Below are 25,402 nucleotides of genomic sequence, written 5' to 3' on the forward strand. Positions count from 1 at the left end.
GCCCCCCAAACCAGCTAATTCCCGGCCTTTTAATGCCTCCGGCAGAGGGAGCATTTGCTGCAGGCGTGGCAGGGCCGGGCTGGCTGAGCCCAGAGTAATCCCTTAGCTCCTTGTTGCCCAGGGTGGGGTTTGTACGCCCCATCACGAGCAGGCCCTCTCTCGCTTTCCTTCCGCGTTTTTGGAGTGACTCACACAGCGGGACACTTCGGCGCTACCCCAACCACAACCATAAGGACGCTCGATGATTAGCCGGGCAATTTTTAATTCCCCATCAGAATCCCCGTGGGTTTGCACCTTCACCACACGCCCATCCGTCCATTACACTTCATTTTCCTTCCGCTTTTTCTCTTGCCGCCGAGACGATGCAGGGATAGCGCCATGGATGTGCGTGGCTGCTCTCACAGCAGCTTTCATAGCCGTTTCGATCCAGGCGTGAGGGTGAGCGGCGTACTCTCCTGCAAAATAGACCCGCCCTTCATTCTGAAACAAAGCTTTGGAGTAGTCGACTAACTGGTACGGGGTTAAGGAAACATATGCTCCCATTGCAAATTTGTCCAGGCCCCATTTCTTGACCACATGTTCATCACAGACGTTCTGGATATAAGTCTTGGGCAGTTGGTGGACTTCTGCCAGGTCGTCCAATACCACATCAACGCACTTTTCATCACTGAGGGGAACGAAGAATTCAGCTTCATAGTCCCAAGTGTAGGAAGCCAGGATCACCCCCACCCCACTGGAGAAATTGTGGCCGGGGTAATAGATGAATCTGGAGGGGCGATCAGTGATTGACCTCCCTCTATAGATTCCATCCTTCTCCCAAAACTTTTCCCTGCAGGCCAAAAAAATCTTCACGTCCTTTGAGTAGTGGAGGGAGCGCAGGGCATGGGTCTTGTTGGAGGAAAGAGGGGGAGAAAATTTAATGAGCCGTGCGGCTTTTGCTGTGGTTGTGACAAGGACATAGTCAGCCGTCACTGAGAAGGAGAGCGACGAGTCTGGCCTGCGATAAAACACTCTCACTTTTTCATTGTCTTGTAGTATCTTCACCGCTGTGGAGTGAAATAGAATATCCTCGTGCATAGCCTTGTAGAAAGCCTCTGGGAGCTGATCGAATCCCCCCGTGATCTCATCAAAACTGAAAGAAAGGCAGCGGGGGGCAGGGGGGATGGAGGGGGAGATGATGGTAGAAGAATTACAGCTTCCATCAATAGTTCTCTGAGTGAATATCACAAAAATAATGAGCGGATCTGTAAGGAGCTGCTTAGCTGAAGATATAATTTACCCCTTCCATCCCCTCCTCCCCCAGTGACTACTTCAGTTCCGGCTTCTTTTATTACAGGCAAGTGCCAGGTCTGCGGTAGTTAAGGTTCAGACCAGCTTTCCGTTTAGAGCTTCACTTTTCGACATGATCTAAATTCTGCATGATTACTAAGATTGCCTTAGAATTAGGTGTGCCTCCTGGGGATGGCGTAGGGTTAGTAATCCCAATTTGGGGTCATTTGGCCAAAGGGTTCCCTTGGTACAACAGAGTGATGGTCACTATACTCTCGTCAGAAGTTAATTGCTGAATTGCATGGGAATTAGAAGCCATAGATAGACACTTTCAGCAATGTTCGTCTCCTCCCTTGTGAAAGTGGCCCCTGCCTTGTATGGCTAGAGAAATATAGTAACGAAACCTGCCCTCTATGACAGTTCAGACCATCGGTGCCTTCTCGAAAGAAGGCAACTGGCCGCACTGATAGATGGATGAGATACATCTATCTGATCCTCATCCTCATTGTATCAGAAGATGGATGGATAGATAGAGAGATCCTATCATAGATACATGTTCTTCTCCATATAAAGCAAGTCATTAAAGATACTCTTCTTCTTACCCGTCTTTGAATGCAATATCGTCCATGACAGAGTACAGAAAAGACAGGTGGAAACTACCATCTAAATTCAGCACGTCACCAATCATGTCAATGGCTCCTCTACTTAATTTTCCTTCTTTAATCAAATATTCCTGGTTGGGGAAGAGAGGAAGGGCAGAAAGTGCATGCATATCATATCCACATTGAAACTTGACAGCTGAAGAGATGAACATAGGAATTATTCAGTACCCATGAGGGTTAGCCAAAGGTCACACCCATAGAGACACAGAGACCCCTTGGCAAACAGTCCCCTGTTCTTTGCAAACATCTCTCAGCTCAGCCCTGACAAACTGACTACACCAAACACATCTTACAAGCTATTTATCTATGAAGAGTAACATGTAAGGTATCTACAGAAAGCTCCCAACTTGTCAAGATTCATAACCGTGGCGAGATGTATGTATGGGTAGTATTTAAGGAATAAAGTATTTATACTGAAAGTATGCTTGATGGACTTGGGGTAAAAATTAGTCACCAGGGCTACTGTGTCTAGGTGACAACTCTTTCAAACCAGAGGGACTTGTTCCCCTCGCTCGGTCAGCCAGGAGGTAATGCAAGGTTCTGTTCCTACCCTGGCCACATCCCAGAACAAATTATCAAAAAAGACCATTATAACAGGCAAGAGATCGCCCTGGCTATGAATCAAGGCAAAAGACTGTTTCTGTATAAATAGAGTGTCAGGGAAGGCGTTCTGGATTCATTCACTGAGAAAACCCCTTAAGGCAGTGGTCCCCAAACTGTGGAGGAACATTTGGGGGGCTTGATGGGGCCCAGGCCAGCCCCCATTGGGGGCAGGGAAGGAGCACCACCCAGCCCCACTCTGCCCCCATTTCTGCTCCAACCCCAGCTGAGGCCCTGGCTTCGGCTTCCGGCCCCCAACCATGGCCCGGCCCTGGCCTTAGCCACTGACCACAGCCCGGTTCCCGGCTGCAGCTCATCTCCCAGCCACGGTCCCAGGTCTGGCGGTGGCTCTGCTCCTGGCCCTGGCCCCAGTCACAGCTCTGGCCCCGATCCCCAGCTCCCAGCCCCTGGCCCCACTCCCGGCCCTGGCTCCCGGGGGTGGGGTTGGGGGGTGCAGACAGATTACATTATGGGTAAGGGGGAGCATGACAGAAAAAGTTTGGGGACCACTGCCTTAAGGAGCAGGGGCCTTTCATGAACATTTTGATGCTGGCTCTGGTGAACCCAGCCAACTTTGCAACAGACTGAGCTTTGCAAGGGAAGCCCACTTTAGTCTATTGGCAAGGTGACTATTGAGAAGGGTACGCCCAGCTTTGTGGTTTATGCTTTTACGTTCTAGCCATTTGCTTCTGTCACTTTCACCTCAATTCTTGTTAAATACTTATTCTTTCTCAAACAAACCTTCTTTCGGTCTGTTATAAGTGCTCACCAGGGCTATGTGGTTTACAGGAGTGGTGGTTTAAAGTAAAACTGGTAAACTGAGGTACACTGCAGAGGAGCTGGGATTTCTGAGTAACCCGCGGCAGGGACTGGATATCACAGGGGAATGAGTCTCAGGGATTGGGGTTCACGTACTGTTAACCACCCGCAAGGCAAAGCTATGACCTGCACGGCCCAGAGGAGAGAGCTTGAGTGACCGAAAGGCTGGTGGCATCAGGGAGCTGCCATCCAGCTACCCCAGCAAAGACTTCCTCGAGCTGGAGGCAGGGAGAAACAAAGCGACTTAGGCCTTGTCTTCACTACCACGCTACATCAGTGCTGCAAGATTTAGTGGGCCTGTTGAAGACGCAATAAGTCGATGGGAGATCGCTCTCCTGTCGACTTCAGTACTCCACCTCAATGAGAGGGGGAAGCTACGTGGATGGGAAAGTGTCTCCCGTCAACCTAATGCGGCATAGACCCGATAGAAATCAATGTCATTTATAAAAAGAATCCAGGTTTTCTCATCCTCCGCATGCCCCCCCCCCCCCAAACTCACTCTCCTGCTGGTAATAGCCCATCCAAAGTGACCACTCTCTTCACAATGTGTATGATAATCAAGGTGGGTCATTTCCAGCACAAATCCAGGTTCTCTCACCCCCTCACCCCCCTCCAAAAACCACACACACAAAACCTGGATTTGTGCTGGAAATGGCCCAACTTGATGATCACTTTAGATAAGCTATTACCAGCAGGACAGTGGGGTGGGAGGAGGTATTTTTTCATATTCTCTGTGTATAAATAAAGTCTGCTGCAGTTTCCACAGTATGCATCCGATGAAGTGAGCTGTAGCTCCCGAAAGCTCATGCCCAAATAAATTGGTTAGTCTCTAAGGTGCCACAAGTCCTCCTTTTCTTTTTGCGAATACAGACTAACACGGCTGTTACTCTGAAAAATGTCATTTACGTCGACTTAAGTTACGGAACTTGACTAGCGTAACTTAGATCAACTTCCAGTGTTAGTGTAGACAAGGCCTTATTGTCCCAGGTGACTGGAACATCAACTACCCTCCTGTGTGATTTGGCAGCTTCCTCATAACCAATCACTGGAGTCGGGTGGATGATCCCCTTCAGGACGCCATCCCTCATCCCTTTTGATTCACCGGGTGAAATCCTGACCCCAGTGAAATCAATGGGAGCTTTGTCATTGATTTCAGTGCGGGCAGGATTTCATTCCGAGTGTCCATAGCAAGATTTTATTGCCTTTGATTAAACAGCCAGGGTCCAGGTCAGACCTCCTACAGCAGTGGTTCTCAACCAGGGGTACACGTATCCCTAGGGGAACGCAGAGGTCTCCAAGGGGCTACATCCACTCATGTAGATCTTTGCCCAGTTTTACAACAGGCTACATAAAAAGCACCAGGGAAGTCAGTGCAAACTAAAATTTCACACAGACCATGACTTGTTTATACCGCTCTATAGACTACACACTGCCATGTACGTACAATATTTATATTCCAACTGATTCGTTTTATAATCATATGGTAAAAATGAGAAAGTCAGCAATTTTCCAGTAATAATGTGCTATGACACTCTTGTATTTTTAGGTCTGATTTTCTAAGCAAGTGGTTTTTAAGTGAGGTGAAACTTGGGGTACGCAGGTACACAGAGGAAGCGTATCTCATTGAAATAACCGTGGATGAGGGCACATAGCTGGATGCCGCTCAGAGACCCAGGGTGAGAAGGAGAGATGCCACGTCGGTTACGTAGGAATGGAGGAGGGTCCTGTCTTCACTGCACAAACACAGGGCAGATGGGAGCACAGAGACCGTTTGCTTTCTACAGACTGATGTCTTGGGTAGGGAGAGGCAAAGAAGATGTGGATCCGTGGCCCTGCCCTCCCCCTTCCACAAAGCAGAGCCCGGAGGACCACAGGGGAAAGTATGCAAGGCCCCATGAGGCAAGCGGGTTTGCTCCACATAGCCAGGAGGGGTAGGAGGATTCAGACGTCCTACCTCCGACCATGGACTGTGTGAACATGGCACAAGAGACTGGAATGCCATATTCAATTACCTTGACGGAAAAGGAGTCATATTTCTCTCTCAAAACTCTGCAGTCTGTTGTCACCTGGGGAGCAACGAAGAAAACAGTGGCTAGTTTCACAGTCACAGCTCTACCTTTGCAGATTGGTTATTTTCCCTGTTTGCCCTGATGTACTTACAGGTGGTATCCTAGTGACTATGCCCACAGAGGCAGGACATGAAATGACGTGCTCAGGTGAAAAAGCTGTTAACAAGATCTTTTTAATGGGGACATAGGCATGGACTTCTCCTCTAGCTGGGGCGTGCTTGCCCCCCCCCAGGCCTCACCCCCGCTCCACCCCTTCCACCAAGCCCCTGCCGCTGCCCCGCCTCTTCCCACCTCTTTCCGCCCCCTCCCCTGAGTGTGCCCCATCGCCACTCCTCCCGCTCCCTCCAGGAGCCTCCTGCATGCCGCAGAACAGCTGTTCAAGGCAGGTGGGAGGCACTGGGAGGGAGGGGGAGGAGTTGATCAGCGGGGCCGCCGGTGGGCAGGAGGCACGGAGGGGAGCGGGGAGCTGGCTGCTGGTGCAGTGCTAAGCACCTGCGAACTTTTCTACTTGGGTGCTCCAGCCCTGGAGCACCCACTGAGTCGGTGCCTAGGAATGGGGACAAGGAGGGGTCATTTTTGTTTTCCCTTCCCGCAGTTCTCCAGCTGACTCAGCTGCTTTCGCTCAGACTTTTTGAACAATAAAAGAAATAGTTTAAGGCAATGTCTGCGGTCGCACTTTTGTTGGCCAAACTTTTGTCCGTCAGTGGTGTGAAAAAACACCCCTCCTGATGGATAAAAGTTTCACCAACAACAACGCTGGCCAACAGCTAAACTGGCCAACAGGAGATGCCAAAGAGAGGGGTGTGTCCTCATCCCTACCCCTCCCAGGGCGTTCGATGCCGATCTCTGCTTGGGGAGCGCAGCTATGAAGCCTCTCCTGCAGTCAGGAGCCTGAGGCGGGTCTTGAAATCAACAGCACCAGCCTCGTCGCGTTTCCCAGGAGTTTGGGTACTCACCGAGCTTCTGGGAAACCTCTGGTGCAAGTCTTCCCTCTATCTGATCAGCAGTGGGGATTTGAACAGGGGTCTGTTCCTCTCAGGGCGCCCTCTCTGGTGACACATTCACCCATGTGTACATTGCTAGGACTTCGGGGGCCGTTTCCCATGGTTCTCTGAGCCGCTCTACGATTCTGTCCCAGAACTTGTTTGTATTTCCGGGCCCCCGGGGGTGGGGATTGTGGGAAGGCATTGGAGGACTATCAGGACTCCAGGGTTTTAGCTTGCACCTTCACTGCACACGCTGAGTTGCCTACTAGCTCAAGTGAACACAGACCCTTAGCTGGAGCACCCACGGGAAAAAATTAGCGGGTGCTTAGCACCCACCAGCAGTCAGCTGCCACCCCCTACAGCCCAGCACCTCCGGCCCGCTGGCAGGTCCAGCTGATCAACTCTTCCCCCTCTCTCCCAGTGCCTCCGGCCTGCTGTGGTCAGCTGTTCCATAGCATGCAGAAGGGGCTGCGGGAGAGGGGGAGGAGTGGGGACAGGGCGCGCTTGGGAGAGGGGCCAGACCTGGGTGGGAAGAGGTGCAGAAGAGGTGGGGCGGGGCCTATGGTGGAGCAGGGGTGGGACCTTGGGGGAAGGGGTTGAGCTGGGTTTGAGCACGCCCAGGGAAAGGAGGAAGCCGGCGCCCATGCCCTCAAGCCATGCCAGCTAGCCTGGGTTGAAAGGACCACTTCAGCAGAGCGAGATGGTTTTGTGTGTGGATGAAACAGGGTTTAGGACCAAAATCTAACTTTGAAGTGAAGACCTACCTACAGTACAGGAGTCCATTCCACAACACACATACCGTATCCAGTGTCTGGTCATAAAGTTCACTGGCAGATTTCCCCTTCTCTGTGGGAAGCAGAGGGTATTGCAAGATATCAGGGTTCTGGTCAACATCTTCAGATCTTGCCCTGATGTTGTTCACCAAATACCAGGCATTGTCGTTAGTGTTATAGAATGGGTTCAGTTTAAGTTTGAATTTGGTAATATATTCACGCACAATCCTAAAGAAAAGAGGAGTAAAAAGAGAAAAATTCCAGAATGAGAGAGAATGTTATGTGCTCATATATAGTCCCGAGCGTGAATGGTTCCATCCTACCTAGGTAAATTACATTATTTTTGTGTCATATGGCTCCAAATCCATATTTTACCAAATCCACATTCAACCCTGTTTTGCAGTAGATGAAAAATGTGGATAACTATTTCAATAACGATTATAAACATGTTCAGAATAAAACTTTTAGTTAAATGTGTCATGAAACATTTTGCCCAAACTGAAACAAGAAAATGCACTAAAGAATTTACTTTTGAAAAAATGACATTGGGCATTTGGGCTGGTGGAGTAGATCGCCATAACTCAACCCACCCTGCACTTCTGCCCACCCAGTCCCATCCCAGCTTTGCAGGAAGAGTTACAGCTCCACGGAGATTTCAGTTCATGCACACAGACTGACTATTTCATGCAATGCAATTAGTCCACATAAGGAAGCAAGGGGAGATTTTAACCTACTCAAATTTAAGGCTTCAAAGATTTTTTTTTCTTGGAATTATCATAAAAGTCTTTAAAACGGGGCTTTCACTGTTCTGAACAAGGTTGGCGGGTGAGGAGGGCGAACTGTGTCTTACCGGTGGTCTCTTGGCAAACGCATGGCTCCCAGCTCCGCATACCAATCGTTTCTTCGATAGGTCAAGATACGTCCTCCCACACGGTTGCTGGCTTCCAGAATCAGGACCTAGGGGCAAAACGCAGGTCATGATTTTCAATCCCTTGCTGGTACCTAGTAGCTGTAGGTAGGGCTTGATTTATCCCACATCCCTTCTTTTGTAAATGGGCATCAAAGAAAGAACATTAATGTTTTATCGAAGTAATTTCAGATGATATGTAAGCATACAGGCCTTGATTCAGGAAAGCAGGTACACATATGCTCAACTTGAATTTCAACTTCGTAAGACTTAAGCATCGGCTTAAAGTTAAGCATGTTCTCAAGCATGCTTCCAGAATCGGGCTGTATTCCTGCATTGGGTACTCAAGGAACACATTCCAGTATGGAAGTTTTCATAACAACAGCGATTTTTGCATTAATTATTAATGCCAGATTTTCAGGGAGGGAGGTTTTAAACCAACAACATCAACTAAGCACTTCAAATATAGAATCATAGAATATCAGGGTTGGAAGGGACCTCAGGAGGTCATCTAGTCCAACCCCCTGCTCAATCCCCAATTAAATCATCCCAGCCAGGGCTTCGTCAAGCCTGACCTTAAAAACCTCTAAGGAAGGAGATTCCACCACCTCCCTAGGTAACGCATTCCAGTGTTTCACCACCCTCCTAGTGAAAAAGTTTTTCCGAATATCCAATCTAAAACTCCCCCACTGCAACTTGAGACCATTACTCCTTGTTCTGTCACCTGCCACCATGGAGAACAGCCGAGCTCCATCCTCTTTGGAACCCCCTTTCAGGTAGTTGAAAGCAGCTATCAAATCCCCCCTCATTCTTCTCTTCTGCAGACTAAACAATCCCAGTTCCCTCAGCCTCTCCTCATAAGTCATGTGTTCCAGTCCCCTAATCATTTTTGTTGCCCTCCGCTGGACTCTCTCCAACTGTGTATATAAATACACAAGCTCTCTCCGTTGTCTTTTCCAGACTCGGGGGCTGTAGTTCTTGGGTGGTTTTGAGAAGGGGCTGTAGAGGATGCTTAGGCAACCTATAGGGATAATGGAGTTTGGTCTTTCCCATGGCCCAAGACAGTAGCTCTTTCTACGGAAAAACAAAACAAAACGCGAACAAACAAGCAAACGAGTAAGAGTGAAAGTTAAAGGTGTTATGGGTTAGTTAATATCAGTTTTCACAGGTAGAGAATTTTGTCAGAAATATGGGAACTGTTCTTGGAACATTTACTTGACGACTCACCATTTCCATAAAAGCCAGTGATTCGAATATTTTTAGCTGCATCATTATGTTTCATACAGCTATGCTATTATCACACTAATAACCTCAACCTCAAGGCAATGACCATGTTGTCTGGAAATCAAAATAATAGATTTCTTTCTTTCTTTCTTTCTTTCTTTCTTTCTTTCTTTCTTTCTTTCTTTCTTTCTTTCTTTCTTTCTTTCTTTCTTTCTTTTGCAATTCACTCAGTTTACTTAAGTTCACATCGTTTTGTTCTTCAGCATTGCTCAGCTCTGTGATAGAGTAAACAAACTACGGCCCGCATGCCGGATCTGGCCCCTCGGGGCTTTGGATCCGGCCCGAGGGATTGCCCCCCGTGGCGCCGCGGGCCCCACGCTGCTCTCAGAAGCGGCCAGCACCATGTCCCTGTGGCCCCCGGGCCGGGGGGCAGAGGGCTCCGTGCATTGCCCTCGCCTCCGGGCACCGCCCCCCCCCCGCAGCTCCCATTGGCCGGGAATGGGGAACAGCGGCCAATGGGAGCTTTGGAGGAGGCACCTGGAGGCGTGGCAAGGGCAGCGTATGCAGAGCCCTCCCCTCCTTCTCCCCCAGGGGCCGCAGCGCTTCCCGGAGTGGCACGGTGTGGGGCCAGGGCAGGCTTCCTGCCAGCCTGCCCTGGCCACCCCGGAGCTGCTTTAGGTAAGCGGCGCCGGGCCGGAGCCCGAACCCCTCCTCCACCCCAACCCCCTACCCTGAACCCCCTGCTGCACCCCGCACCCCTCCTGCACCCCACACCTGCCCTGAGCCCCCTCCTGCACTCCGCACCCCTCCTCTGCTCCAATCCCTTGCCCTGAGCCCCTTCCTGCACACCGCACCCCCTCCCCCACCCCGCACTCCCTCCCGCACCCCAACCCCCTGCCCCGGCCCTGCATACAATTTCCCCACCCAGATGTGGCCCTCGGCCCAAAAAGTTCCTATCCGAAAGGAATGATAAGACTATTTCAGAGGAAAACTGCCTCCCTGGCCTGTCTCTGGCTCCTCTTGGTCATTATAATTACCTCGCAACCAGCATCCTTCAGCAGTTGGGCAGCAGTGAGTCCGCTGATTCCTGCCCCGACAATCACCACCTTCTTTGAACAATACGCTTTTTCCAACCCATTTTTGGCAATAGCCACCAGTTCTTCGTAGTCAGAGTCCATAAAGCATTTTTCCCACGCCTTCAGTTTGCGAGCGAGACCCTCCGAGCTCAGGACTACTACAAGGAGGAAGAGCTGAAGAAATACTAGAACAGAGATGCAAAGAAAACACCCATGTTGAAGCAAACTCACTCTCTGAGACCATGCAGCTCAGTAACATCATTGACATGCTACTCCTCATCTCTAGGAAGAGGCTACCAACCTCAAATGCAGAGCACTGTTATATTAACAAACCAGGAATGTTATTACAATCCAATACAATCAGCATATAAACCCAGAGAAGGGAAGTCAGTTCTCAAATCCTCTCACAGTTCATGCATTCTTATAAACTGTAAAATATAAGAACGGCCGTACTGGGTCAGACCAATAGTCCCTCTAGCCCAGTGTCCTGTCTACCGACAGTGGCTGGTACCACACGTGGCCCACCACCCAGTCTACCATTGAGGGTCCTGGGCCCCACAGATTCACTTAGATCTGTGCATACCACAAGGATGTGATGATTTTGGGGGCCAGCCATCAGCTGAGGGAATGGTGCAGGAGAAATTCATCTACTGTGGACAATGTGACTGAACAAGGTCTTCAAGATTTAACTTCATGAGGTGAATTGAGGAACCTAACCAGAGTCTCTGCTTGATGCCATTAAAAAAACCTCAGTTCTGCTTTTGCTTTCCACAATTCAAGATAAGGTTTTTGTTTTTCAAAATGGAAAGCTGTGATTCCCCCTCTCGATAACCACGAAGCAGCTCTGTGTCCTGTGGAGCGTAGTTACGGAAGGATCACACAAAGAAATACGTGGTGCATGAGGTCACCAGTCCCCTAACCCCTTACAGCTTTAAAATGCAAATCCACACTCGAAACTCTGTCTGGAAGTTCACGGGCAGCCAGTGCAGCTTTCAAAGCAAGATTATTATGGTGTTCTCAATGGAAAACTCCTTCCAAGTGAGAACCCACATTTTCCACTAGTATCAGTTTCTGACTGGTCTAAACTGAAGGTGACGAAGGCATGGAAGTCCCACATTTCACAGCAATGGTGACTCTGCTCAGCAAAAGCAGATGAAAAAATATATTAATCTGGGCTATAACTCCATCCTGAGCATCCACCAGCACTCTTGGACCTAACCAAACCCCTATTTTGAGTTTCTAATGGTGTCCAGCCCCACCAGGAGACGAAAGGGCTACATGGAAGGATGTTCCCTGCTGCTTTTGTCTCACCCTTTTGAGCTTCCTTTATCTCCCTTTCCTGCTTGATGACTCTGTTGACTGCTTCAATGCAAATTAAGCAGCGCACACAATCGTCTGTTTGAGACAGAGCTGTTCGCCAACCTCAGTTTGGGACATGAGTTAATAACACCATACAGTGGACTCTTATAACTACATGACAATGTTGCCACACATATGTTATCAGGACAATATTAATCATCAGATTATGAGTTTTCAATTGATACCTTACAAAACATACTTGGTACAAAAATGATTACCATAGTGTGGAGGGTGTGGACACAGGGCTACATCCTGTCACAAATCCTGTTACTCTTTTTAATAACACAAGAACTAGGGGTCACCAAATGAAATGAATAGGCAGCAGGTTTAAAACAAATAGAAGGAAGTATTTCTTCACACAATGCACAGTCAACCTGTGGAACTCCTTGCGAGAGGATGTTGTGAAGGCCAAGACTATAACAGGGTTCAAAAGAGAACTAGATAAATTCATGGAGGATAGGTCCATTAATGGCTATTAGCCAGGCTGGGCAGGGATGGTGTCCTTAGCCTCTGTTTGCCAGACACTGGGAATGAGCGACAGGGAATGGATCACTTGATGATTACCTGTTACGTTCACTCCCTCTGGGGCACCTGGCATTAGCCACTTTCAGAAGACAGGACACTGGGCTAGATGGAACATTGCTCTGACCCAGTGTGGCCGTCCTCATGTTCTAAATAACTATCCCATGAAACCAAAAATGGTACAGGGTCACCACAGCCATAAACACCCATGTAACGTGTTTTTAATGACAGTGTTGGAACGGTTAGCAAAAAGCAAAACCAGGAAGGACTGGGTTAAAGCCATCGATCCTCTTGACAATTATTATGTTCTCCTTACTCTGCAATTATCCATATCTTCAGAGGTGCTATGCTCATATTGCCACCGGGAAGCAAGGGCTGGAGGATTGCCACCACACCTGTGTATTTGCAGGGACACTGAAGGGGATAGAGCATCTTGACCTTTAGCAGCATGATCTTGTTATTCCCACAGCTTATATGTTTCTTTTGTTAAAAGGGACGGGGGGCATGGACTCCTGGCCCTCCTGTTTCTGGCACTAGTGCACCACACCCAATTGTGGCCGTGTGTGACATTGTGCTTCAGTTTTCCTCATGTCTTTTATGGGCCTATTTTGTCTGTAGGAGTGCCCTGACCTTCCATCCATGACGCCTTCAAATGCCTGACCCCATCCAGGACCACAGCATCCTTTAGCACATGGCTCCTCAACCTTTCTTCTGAGGCCCCCCTGACAGGCTATAAAAACTCCACGGCCCACCTATGCCAAAACAACTGTTTTCCTGCCTATAAAAGGCAGGGCCGGCGTTAGGGGGTAGCAAGCAGGGCGAGGGTCCAGGGCCCCACGCCACAGGTGCCCTGCATAGCGAAGTTACTTGGGCTTCGGCTCCAGCCCTGAGCAGCTGGGCTTGGGTTTGGGGCCTGAGCGGCGGGACTTGGCTTCAGCTTTCTGCCCTGGGCCCCAGTGAATCTAACACCAGTCCTGCTTGGCAGACCCCTGAAACCTGCTCGTGGCCCCAAACAGGGCTGCGGACCCCCCACCTGAGAACTGCTGATTTAACAAATCCAACAGAAATATAAAAATAACGACATCTTCGGCCTCAGCTGGCCACCCCTTTCCTTTGCAGGCGGGACCCAGCTACCATGCCCATCTGACCTCAGTCTCCGGTGCTTCACTCCACCCCACGGTCTAGCCCTGGCTCAATTCTCCCCACCTTCCCAGGGTTTTGCAGGAAAGCTGTCATCCCTCAATGGCTCCAGAGAGCCACTCAGGCATCAGTCTCACCTTAGGGGCATCCTGTTTGCTTCTTAGTCCCTTAAACCTTCTATCAGATGCAGAGAGAGGGAACTCACTACATCCTCACTCCTAGGTCTCCTTCCCCAGCTGACCTCAGCCATGGAACTGCAAGGATCTCCTGGTGGGAGAGGTGTAAGGACGCCCATGTGAGCTGGAAATGGTCACTAGGCATTCATTTTTCTTGACTTGTTTTAGCTGTTAACAACCAGAATGTATCCAATCCTCCGTTTTTACTTAAAATGTATTTTTAAAAGAAAATTCAAAATTTCCCATCAACGTTTTTGTTTAGAACTAAGGTCAATTTTCGGGGAAAAAAATATTCTTCAAATGACACATTTTGACCACTTCGTTTTCCAGAAACATGCTTTGAATCAGCTATCTTCACAGAAAGGACAGACCACGTCCTATTCATGGAGCCCTTCCAACAATAAAAGGACGTGAAAGCAGTCACAGAATCAAAGAATTGTAGGACTGGAAGGGACCTCGAGAGGTCATCTAGTCCAGTCCCCTGCACTCAAGGCAGGACTAGGTATTATCTAGACCATCCCTGACAGGTGTTTGTCCAACCTGCTCTTAAAAATCTGCAATGATGGAGATTCCACAACCTCCTTAGGCAATTTATTCCAGTGCTTAACCACCCTGACAGTTAGGAAGTTGTCTAACCTAAACCTCCCTTGCTGAAATTTAAGCCCATGGCATCTTGTCAGTTAAGAAGAACAATTTTTCTCCCTCCTCCTTGTAACAGCCTTTTATGTACTTGAAAACACTTCTCATGTCCCCTCTCCGTTTTCTCTTCTCCAGACTAAACAAATCCCATTTTTTCAATCTTCCTTCATAGGTCATGTTTTCTAGACCTTTAAATGCAGGATAATTCAGGACTGTGAAATATACAATTTAACTGTAACAGGTGCAGGTGAAAACAGTCAGCCAAGGTATAATGAATAATAATAATAATAATTAATAAAATCTTCATTTCTCTTCCATCCACATTTCCAAACGGATATGGGACAAGAAATAAACAGGGCATCCAACATATACTGTGACGAAAAACAGCCTGCAGGTGGGCGCGCCCTTGCCTTGGTAACTCAAGGGAACAATTCCTAAGAACCCCTGCAAGAATTTCAGCAGCATCCGTATTTTGACTTTTGAGTCAATGTATTTAAAATCTCCAAGGCTTTTCTGGTGTATTGAAATAAATATGTTCAGCACTGACTTACAACACTGTTGTCCCTTCACTTGGCAAACATATCATTTGCTCTCTTAACGTTTTAACTGAATCTAATCACCAAGCCAAAGCCAAGGGAAGTGCAGAGCTGCTACACCTGTGTCCCACAGTAAAATTGATTTACTGTGTGACTGAGGCCAAGTGCAACTGAAAATACCACACAGCTGTTCGTTTCCTCCTACATGCACACTGAAAGAGGCGTAGAGGGTTCCGGGAGAAGCTCAGCTGAAAGTGAGGAAGAAAAAGACAAAAAGAGAGAGACGATAAGAGAGAGAGAAAGATGTGAAACAAGAAAGCCCATTGATCCAGTAAGATGTGCCCAAAGGAACAATGTATTCCATCGCTCTGAAAAAGTTCAAAGAGAAGTTTCACTCACAGAACCTGTCCATTTCAGATGGTGGGTGAAGTCATGCAGTTGACCTCTTATTTTATACCCACCTTTTATATAGACTGACTGATAAATATCCTAGCAGGAACTGCTGACTCTGTGTCTAGTGAAACAAGGAGAGGGCTGTCACATGGTCTTATGGGACCTCCTCCTGTGATGTGCTCATAGCCTGCGGGTTACTCTGAGTTGTGTCACCTCCATCCAGGCACATAGGACTTGGGAGCAAAGGAATTGTGGTAGTAGACTCTGTCCCATCTATCTTCCTCCACACCCTGCTGAATCTGGCAGCCTCCTAGTCTTTCCTGGAAACCACCCCAAATTTCCCTCCGTATCCTCATGAGCCCATATCTTCTCTCCTGTTGAAGCTGTTCCCCGGTGGAAAAAAAATAATTTAAGAAGTCATTGGCACAGAGGGACCGGATGCTGGGTCTCCCACGTCAACGCTTTAACCACTAGGCAACGGAGTCATTCTCAGGCTTGTTTTCTTTCTCTGGCCCAATGGTTCTTTCAATAGTTAGCGGGTGCTTTGTTTCGGAGGCACAAGTTGAAATCTGTATTTCCTGGGTTTCAAAACATTTGAAATTTGATTTTATTTGTAGAAAGAATGAGGAGTACTTGTGGCACCTTAGAGACTAACAAATTTATTTGAGCATAAGCTTTCGTGGGCTAAAGCCCACTTCATCAGATGCATGTAGTGGAAAATACAGTAGGAAGATATATATATATACAGAGAACATGAAAAAACGGGGGTTCCCAGACCAATCGATTAAGGTGGGCTATTATCAGCAGGAGAAAAAAAACTTTTGTAGTGATAATCAGGATGGCCCATTTCAAACAGTTGACAAGAAGGTGTGAGTAACAGTAGGGGGAAAATTAGCATGGGGAAATAGCTTTTAGTTAGTGTAATGACTCATCCACTCCCAGTCTTTATTCAAGCCTAATTTAATAGTGTCCAATTTGCAGATTAATTCCAGTTTGGCTGTTTCTCGCTGGAGTTTGTTTTTGAAGTTTTTTTGTTGAATAATTGCGACTTTTAGCTAGGCATGCTGGTAGCACAGGGCCTGAGGAGGGAGTCTACATAACCAGACAATCCTGCTGTCAGGGTGCCAACACCTGAGATGATGGGGCATCCAGGATTTCCAGGTTTATGGATCTTGGGTCGCAGATAGAAGACCCCTGGTCGGGGCTCTAGGGGGGTGTCTGTGCAGATTTGTTCTTGTGCTTTTTCAGGGAGTTTCTTGAGCAGATGGTGTAGTTTCTTTTGGTAACTCTCAGTGGGATCAGAGGGTAATGGCTTGTAGAAAGTGGTGTTGGAGAGCTGCCAAACAGCCTCTTGTTCATATTCCAGCCTACTCATGATGACGACAGCACCTCCTTTGTCAGCCTTTTTGATTATGATGTCTGAGCTGTTCCTGAGGCTGTGGATGGCGTTGTGTTCTGCACGGCTGAGGTTATGGGGCAAGTGATGCTGCTTTTCCACAATTTCAGCCCGTGCACGTCGGCGGAAGCACTCTATGTAGAAGTCCAGTCTGTTGTTTTGGCCTTCAGGAGGAGTCCACCCAGAATCCTTCTTTTTGTAGTCTTGGTAGGAAGCTCTCTGTGAGTTAGTGTGCTGTTCAGAGGTGTGTTGGAAATATTCCTTGAGTCGGAGACGTCGAAAGTAAGATTCTAGGTCACCACAGAACAGTATCATGTTCGTGTAACATGATACCGTTCTGTGGTGACCTAGAATCCTACTTTTTGTGTGATCTGAGCAGCCCCATTACTGTGGCTCTGGTTTCCTTGAGACCCAGCTGGAGCACACAGCCTATCCCATGGTCAATGTGCTGAAGGTTGAATGCTACAGGGCCAGATTCCCCAGCTGGTGTGAATCCGTTTTAGCCCCACTGGAGTCACCGGGCCAGTCCTCTAGCTGAGGCAGATAAGCAGAGCTCTGTTGGAGTCAATGGGGCCAGATCCTGAGCTGGGGGGATTCTGTGTTGCTTCACTGAATGGCGGTATGATTTCCCTGCATCTTAAAGTGCTGGAATGTCTGGGATGCTTTGCTCTCTCTCCGTTAGCAAGGGGTGTTACTGACCAGCCAGACTAGGCAAAGAAACCTCTGCAAAGCAAACTCCTCAGCAGCGAACAAGGTTGTTTCTGAGCGAAGACAGTCCGTGCTTTATGTCTTGGCACAATTCTACATAAGCAATGGGCCAGTGATTGTGATCATGTTTCCTTTCCTGCCTGAAGACAGAGGAGATTTCCTGGGTAGGACGTGAACACTGATGGTTGAGCTGGAAGAAAAACACCAGTAGGAGAACACTTCAACCTCCCTGGCCACTCAGTAAAAGATTTAAGGGTGGCAATTTTGCAACAGAAAAGCTTCAAAAACAGACTCCAAGGAGAAACTGCTGAGCTTGAATTAATATGCAAACTAGATACCATTAACTTGGGCTTGAATAGAGACTGGGAGTGGCTGGGTCATTACACATATTGAATATATTTCCCCATGTTAAGTATCCTCACACCTTCTTGTCAACTGTCTAAATGGGCCATCTTGATTATCACTCCAAAAGGTTTTTTTTTCTACTACTGATAATACCTCATCTTAATTAATTAGCCTCTTACAGTTTGTATGGCAACTTCCACCTTCTCTGTATGTGTATATATATATCTTCTTACTATATGTTCCATTCTATGCATCCAATGAAGTGGGCTGTAGCCCACGAAAGCTTATGCTCTAATAAATTTGTTAGTCTCTAAGGTGCCACAAGTCCTCCTGTTCTTTATTCGATAATACGGTATCTAAGATCTCGAAATCAAGATTAGAATGAGTCAAAATTTTCCCATCCTAACTGTTAATTGATGAAAAATTGAGTATTTGATTAACTGAAATTTTTCATGGCCAGTGCCTGTTGAGTTTTTGTCGACAGATGCTGAAAGATTTTCAGTCTTTTGATAAAATGTCAACATTTTTGCGGGGGAAGAGAGCAAATTTTTCCAACCATCTTCATTCGAGATAGTGATGGCTGCCATGGTGAACGCTAAGGGCAGGTCTTCACTACCCGCCGGATCGGCGGGTAGTGAATGATCTATCAGGGATCGATTTATCGCGTCTCGTCTAGATGCAATAAATCAATCCCCGAACACGCTCCCTGTCGACTACAGAACTCCAGCTCGCGAGAGGCGGAAGCGGAGTCGACGGGGGAGCGGCAGCAGTCAACTTGCCGCCGTCCTCACGGCCAGGTAGTCAACCTAAGATATGCTTAACCTAAGATATACTCTGAAACCTAAGATATGCCAAGTTGCATATCTTAGGTGGACACACCCTTCCCGTGTAGACCAAGGCTCAGACAAATGAGTAGATGGTAGATTTTTCTAAGATGTGTTGTTATCGCTCCATCTCCTGTGTGTTCATCTCTTCAAAAACATGTTTCCTCATGCTTCCTTCTTCCTTTCTCTCATCCTTTTCCACTCTGCTAAAAGGACCAGCAAAGAAATGGTTAATGCTGGCATTCCATGTGCCACAATTACACTTAAGAGTTAACTCTTCTTGAAATTAACAGGAGTGGAGAGTTCACACCTCTCTGATTCGTTGTTCTGGATCCTCTGTACACCTCAGTGACATGCAAGGAAGTTCCCCCCTCCTTGGAGAGATTGTCTCAGGCTCTCTGCAGACTCAGGCATATGTTACTGTATCGGTTACACGTGGGTCACATTTAGAAGGGTTCCTTTGCAGCTGTGATGGCTGGACACTTACTTTTTATTTTTAAACGACAGATGAGATGCTGCAGAATGTAAATATGCCCTGCAGACCCACATGAGTACCTCCGGCAGACAGGGCATTTCAAACCCCTGATGAGAGGGTGCCTGGTTTATATAAAAGAGGCTGTCTGAAATAAACCATAGCATTATATTGCTGTACACTCAGAGAACTCCAAAAGCATCAAGGAAAGCAATGAAGAAGAAACTGTCATTCGACCTAAAAGGTGGAAACATGGGGGGTTTGTTCTAATTTAAGACAGTAACGAGCTGTCCAGTACAAGCCTGATTCTTAAAGAATCCGAGCAGTTCTCAGACTGGATCAGATCTGGGGTCCGTCTACATCTTTGCGATTTAGTAGCAGGTGTATTATAGTCAAGAAACAGGAAACAATTCTTCCACACTACTCAGCCCTGATGAGGCCACAGCTGGAGTGCGGTGTTTAGTTCTCAGCAACACACTTCGGGAAAGATGTGGACAAATTGGAGAAAGTCCAGAGGAGAACCGTAAAAACGATGAAAGGTCTAGAAAATATGACACATGGAATCATAGACTCATAGAACTAGAAGGGACCTTGAGACGCCATCAAGTCCAGTCCCCTGCACTCATGGCAGGACCAAGCACCATCTAGACTATCCCTGACAGGCGTTTGTCTAAGCTGCCCTTAAAGATATCCAGTGATGGAGATTCCACAACCTCCCTAGGCAATTTATTCCAGTGCTTAACCACCCTGACAGGAAGTTTTTCCTAACGTCCAACATAAACCTCCCTTGCTGCAATTTAAGTGCATTGATTCTTGTCCTATCATCAGAGGTTAAGGAGAACAATTTTTCTCCATCCTCCTTGTAACAACCTTTTCACATGTCCCCACATGAGACAAGATTGAAAAAGCTAGGTTTGTTTAGTCTGGGGAAGAGAAGACTGAGGGGGGACATGGTGACATTCCTCAAGCATTGAAAGGTTGATATAAAGAGGAGGAGGAGGAATTGTTCTCTTTAACCACTGAGGACAGGACAAGAAGCAAAGGGCTTCAACTGCAGCAAAGGTTTAGGTTGGACATTAGGAAACACTTCCTAACTATCAAGGTGATGAAGCACCGGGACAAATGACCTAGGCAGGCTGTGGAATCTCCATCACTGGTGGGTTTTAAGAGCAGGTTAGACACACACCTGTCAGGGGTGGTCTAGAAAACACTTAATCCCCTGCACCGAGGGGCAAGTTCCCTCCTGACCCCTAATAGTTAGAGGTTGTCTTCTGCCCTGGATGGATTGATGGATCACTTGATGATTCCCTGTTCTGTTCATTCCCTCTGGGGCACCTGGCATTGGCCACTGTTGGAGGACAGGATACTGGGCAGATGGACCTTTGGTTTGAGCCAGTATGGCCATTATGTTCATATGCCCTGAAATCAGGGAGGGTTTATAGCTCTTCAAAAACCCTTGGGTGTCTGTCAGAATCTTTACTGTTACACCTCTGGATGTTCTATTTTCCATAGAAATGCCTCCTTCAGTTTTGAATCCTGCTAAGCTCTTGCCCTCAATAGTCTCTTGTGGCAGTGAGTTCCGCTGGCTAATTGTGTGATTAAAGCAGTGCCTTCTACCGGGTTTAAATCTGCCACTTTTCCATGTAATTTGGCTATTCCACTGACACCCCCCCTTGTACTCAGCCATCCTCCTGGGGGAAGTCTTCTGTGTGGCTCCTCTCCTCTCACTCCCCCACCAGTATAACTCCAGAGGGAGGGACCTCCCCACACAGTGAAACAGGCCTCAAGAGGGGTGTTAAGGGATACCCAGATATGAACCAGGGACTTTCACAGCTGACAGCATGACCAGTTACAGCTTGAGTTAGAGAGCCAGGTTTTTGAAACAGGGACAATGATGGCTTATAGTCTCTGTGGATTGGGCACAGCGAGGGACACAGAAGACACTGACCGATGGGCCACACAACCAGAACAGCTGTTGATTGTGGGGCTGTGTGACAGAGTTGCTGGGGGAAAGTTTGTTCAGGGTCTCCTGGTGTGAACGGTGCAATGTTGGAATATCTTTCGGATGGAGACACCCACACAGCTGGCTGCATCTCCGGGTGGGGTGTGGGAGCGGAACAGATGCGATTTATCCCAAGTTGCTTAAGGGATCTGCAAATCCAATTCTCACTGACATTTGGGTGGCCAAATCCCATGGGCGGGTTTGAATCTGTCAGCCCAGCACCACAGGAATTGCCCTGCCTTTCCAGTTCGGAGCATTGCTCATCTCTGGCAGAAATCAGACCCCACCCTGACCCTCAGGAGGAAGAAGCCATCCCTGATGCATCGTCCTGAAATCTCATGGCCCTACTCGATTTCAAAGCCTATTGGCCAGAAACTCCCTCCAGCCGGGACTCCAAAGAGAGGAAGAGCTGGACAAATGCTACAGCTGGTCCCGGGCTATTGCAATGGGTCCGTTGGTACCACCTTCCCCTGCCCCGCACGGCACAGAACGATCTCCGCTCTTCTCAGAAACCCTCACAGTATCTTACTTAAATAGATGGAGCCACAAGTAATTCTGAGATGCTGACACACAGCGTCCGTCTCCTCTGCCCTGTCAGCAGTTGGCACAGGACCAGCGACACCAGGCCCATGTGATCTCTGGGTAATGCCCAGCAGAGGTGGCCGGGCAGAGACATGGAAGCGTGAGATACCCCTGAGCCTGCTTCCGCCTGCTCGGACTCAGAGGTAACCCAGGCTGGGGCAGGCTGAGACTCGGGGGTATCACAGAGAGCTGGGAGGGAGCAGAGACTCCAGCCATCCCCAGGCACAGGGTGAGCCCCTCGGGGGTCCCTTGCAGAGTGGTGCAGTCACAATAGCCCTGAGGCTGCTGGAATTACGCTGGGGGTCGACACAGCCCCCTGCCCCCGGTCTGGTCCCGAGAGCAAAGCTGCCGTGGCCCCGTTTTCCCTTCTCAGCTGCACGGAGCAGACGCTGGTGGCCTGAGCAACCAGCCCCGAGAGTTTATCTTGGCACCATTCGTACGTCACTGCTGGGCAGCTGTTCACGCACGGGGGTGCTGAGAGTCACCCCAGCCTTGTGTTCACAGACAGCTAAATGGGTGAGGGGGAGCAGCCCATGCCCATCCCACCCACATGCAAATCCAGCTGTTCCCTTGATAGCCTGGGACAGACACCCAGCCCAGCACACTGAGAAGGGCCCGCACCTTGCAGGAGGATACAGACACCAGGAGCTTCATCTCACAACAAGTAGGTTATCGCAGTATGAGAAAATGAGATCGAACCAATGTCAGTCCCTACACCTGCTTTTGAATACACATCTCATTTCCTGTCATTTTACAACCGTTCACTATGTTTTTCAATGGGATTCTCCCCTGCCACTGTGTGAAGGACAAAACTGGGAAACCAGCTAACTCTATGAAAGAAGCCACATGAAAGATGAAGACTAACTGACTATACAGGGTTCTACTTTCATAAGTTTATAGTTTTGTAGATTTTAAAGGTCAAAGGGACCAGTATTGCTCATCTAGCCTGACCTGCATCACACAGACCAAAGAAACTCACCAAAAGATTCAGCCATCAGGCCCTTGACGTGTGCTTGAACCAGACTGTGTTTTCTAGAAAGACCAATCCAGCCTTGGTGCAAAGACTCCACGTGAGGGAAAATCAACCTCGTCCTGGGGGAAGCTGCTCCAGTGGTTAATCACCCACCCTCAAAAACACTGGGCCTTATTTCCTGTTTGAATTTGTCCCACTGCAATGTCCAGCCCTGAATCTAATTCAGCCTTTGTCTGCAAGAGTAAAGAGCCGTCTGCTCTCAGAACCCTTCTCCTCGTGTAGAGACTTATAGACCAACACCTCCCATGTGCCAGGTAAGTGCCCCAGCCACTGGGTATAAATGAGGGCCCTGGCATCCCCTCCTCCTGCAGTGACTTAGTAACTGACACCTAAGTCCTGTGGAGAATCTAGCCCCCAATTTTATTGTTTGGCCTAAATGATTTGATGAATTCACAAAGAGTTCTGGGTGACCCAAAACTGTGTTTTGCGTGGAATACACAATACAGTCAGATAATTGCCCCCAGCTTTGTTCTTTAGTCTGTTGTTCTTCTCCATGAATGCATTTCATTGTGATCTGTGTTTACACCCCTTTATATAATAGCTAGTTATTGGCACGGTAATAATGTCACGCTGTCACACTAGTGATGTATGGAAAATAAATGTCACAGTTGCCCATTAATGCACTGATTGTCCTCAGCATCCTACCCAGGAATGAACCAGATCTGGTGGTACTGATTAAGAGTTGCCAGAGATTGACAATGTTCCCCATTCAGTGGTGAGAAAGCCAGAGCCAGCCGGGCTGCAGTCGTATCTCTGCATCAGTGTGCGGGGCCCGATTTACACCACTGTGTGGTCATTTACACCAGTGCAAAATGCTTCCAAATCCCAACACTGGATACTCACCTTGCACTAGTGTCAGTGACTGCACGAGGGGCAAGACCCTGGGGAAACAGGCTGATAGCCTTTGACTGGGTGGAGAGGGCACATTTCTGTGACAACACATTCTGGTCATTTCTAGCAATGGAAAGACTAAGAACTCTGTGAGTTCATTTCCTGGAATGGAGCCTCTGTTGTTTATGCAGATCCCAGAGCCACTTGTTAAAAAATGAATCCCTCCTGATCCAAATTAACAAAGATGTCCCCAGTCTCATTATATGGCCTCATCATCATGGTATCTGAGCACCTCACAATCATGAATCTATTTATACTCATAAACACCCCTGTGAGGTATACCCCTGGCTGGTACGCCCAGATGAAATTTTTGGCCAACATTTTTTGGTGTTCCTGAGAATTTTCACCAGATCGGTAGAAATTTTTCAGTTGCTTTATAACTTTAAAAAAAAAAAGGAGTTTGGCTGCTGAAAATGGAAACATTTTTGGTTTCTAATGAAACTCCCCCAAAATCTTGTCCAAGGTGAAATTTTCTCACAGAAACATCTGTCTTGAAATGAAAAATTTTGACCAGCTCTGCTCTGCAGTGACTCCTGAGTTATGAAATGTCTGGATTTAGACCTAACGCAACCACCTCTTCAGTTGAGGAGCTTCCCCTGCCAATGTGATTTGGCAAGAAACCATGAAGTAATTCCTATCTGTGGCAACTGCTGAGGCCTCCAGACCCCTGGGGCTTCAGTTCAACCCTGCCCTGGCTCAGTTTACACAGAGAAAATTGCATTTGACTATCCCATGACCCCAACGAATAAAAAGGCCGTCGGTCAGCCAGATGGGACATTTCCCTTCTTCAGTTTGGATATACTGCTGCCTAAATCATTCCCAACTCTTCTTTAAAGCCTTCCACAGGGAAATCATTATTATTACTAAACAAAGCATCAAAAAGCCTCCAGGGTGGGCCCCACTGTGCTAGATGCTGCACAAAAATACCGCTACGCTGGGAGATGCTGATGGATGCCATCAAGTGAGTCCTTTGCTCCTAGGATAGTCGCAGACCTCGTCAGAGTCCACGGGTGGCTAAGCACCCGCTGTCCGACACAATGGAAGGAGCAATTAAACCCCTGTTCTGTAGTAAAGGCAGCTGGAGACAATGGAGGGATCCTCCAAGGCACATGGCAGGGCAGAGCTAAGCCATGTGGGCCGAGAGGTTTCCCTGACTGCAAATGCAGGGGCTAGGAGACTGGTTTGCAGTCTGTGTGCATTACAGGCAGGAAGCCAGGGGAAGCAATTGTGAGCATGGCCCTGAGATGGAGCAAAGAGACTGAGCTTTTTGGGCACAGAGCTCAATGGAGGGGCAGACTTAGGGATTTCTGAGCAAGTACAAGGCCTGTGGTTATTTGTTTCTGTTGTGTTCTTCTGAAATACAAGAAATTACACCAAAAATAGACCTGACTCATGTCACCGATTTCTCATTCTAATGGAAACAACCCTGCAAGGCCCTGAATACGGGCAAACCGCTCAGGCCAAAGAAGCAACAATTGTAATAGACTCCTAAATGATCCCAGACACAGTTCTGAGTCAGAGGATGTCCTGTGGTACCGAAGGCCATTCCTCTTGAGTGGCTTCAAATTTGTCACCGTGCCCACAATTCACAGTGTGAAACTGAATATATCTGTGCAGTTACCTGCTGTGGTTTCTGTCTTATCTCAGAGGGCTACTGGGAGCGAAGATTTCAGATGCTTTCCATTCTCAGTTAGATCAACGTCCATTATGAGCAAGGGAGGTGTGAAAGCCCCGGAATGTTTTACAATCGCTCAGTGTCAATGTCCTGAACCTTGGTCACTCACTGTGGGCAGCAAACCACTACCTGGAACCTGAGGGCTGTTTCCGCCCCAGCTGAGCTCTCTCAGAGCATGTGGGATGTCCATGGGCGTGGAGATATTGTGCTGGATTCTTGGTTAGGACCTATCCATCCCTGTCGCTCCAATCAGGTTGCACAAGGGATCCGGATTCTGGCCGGAAACGGCCTGCGGAGAATTGCTCTGGAATGTAAAGCAGGAGG

General features: G+C 48.1%; 1 protein-coding gene across 2 annotated transcripts; it reads right to left on the reverse strand.

Moving 5' to 3' along the window:
- Positions 1–277: 277 nt before the first annotated feature.
- LOC144929297 (L-amino-acid oxidase-like) lies at positions 278–25,400 on the reverse strand. 2 transcript variants are annotated; one of them, XM_078848440.1, is made up of 7 exons: positions 25,025–25,400; positions 10,347–10,570; positions 8,029–8,135; positions 7,205–7,406; positions 5,363–5,416; positions 1,872–2,002; positions 278–1,132 (listed from the first exon to the last, which is right to left on the reverse strand). In XM_078848440.1, exons 2-7 carry the CDS (start codon positions 10,485–10,487, stop codon positions 319–321), a joined length of 1,449 nt encoding a protein of 482 aa, XP_078704566.1. In that variant the 5' UTR covers positions 10,488–10,570; positions 25,025–25,400; the 3' UTR covers positions 278–318. The 2 variants fall into 2 exon arrangements, with proteins under 2 accessions (XP_078704566.1, XP_078704565.1); XM_078848439.1 differs by lacking the exon at positions 25,025–25,400 and adding an exon at positions 15,157–15,219.
- Positions 25,401–25,402: the final 2 nt, after the last annotated feature.

The sequence above is a fragment of the Lepidochelys kempii genome, chromosome 14, assembly GCF_965140285.1.
Source record: "Lepidochelys kempii isolate rLepKem1 chromosome 14, rLepKem1.hap1, whole genome shotgun sequence".
Lineage (NCBI taxonomy): Eukaryota > Metazoa > Chordata > Testudines > Cheloniidae > Lepidochelys > Lepidochelys kempii.

Excerpts from the sequence above, each read along its gene's own strand:
- LOC144929297 (XM_078848439.1), bottom strand. Across the intron at positions 8,136-10,346 it reads TGAAGGATGCTGGTTGCGAG|GTCCTGATTCTGGAAGCCAG; the intron begins GTAATTATAATG and ends TTTTGCCCCTAG. Across the intron at positions 5,417-7,204 it reads ATGACCAGACACTGGATACG|GTGACAACAGACTGCAGAGT; the intron begins GTATGTGTGTTG and ends GTTGCTCCCCAG.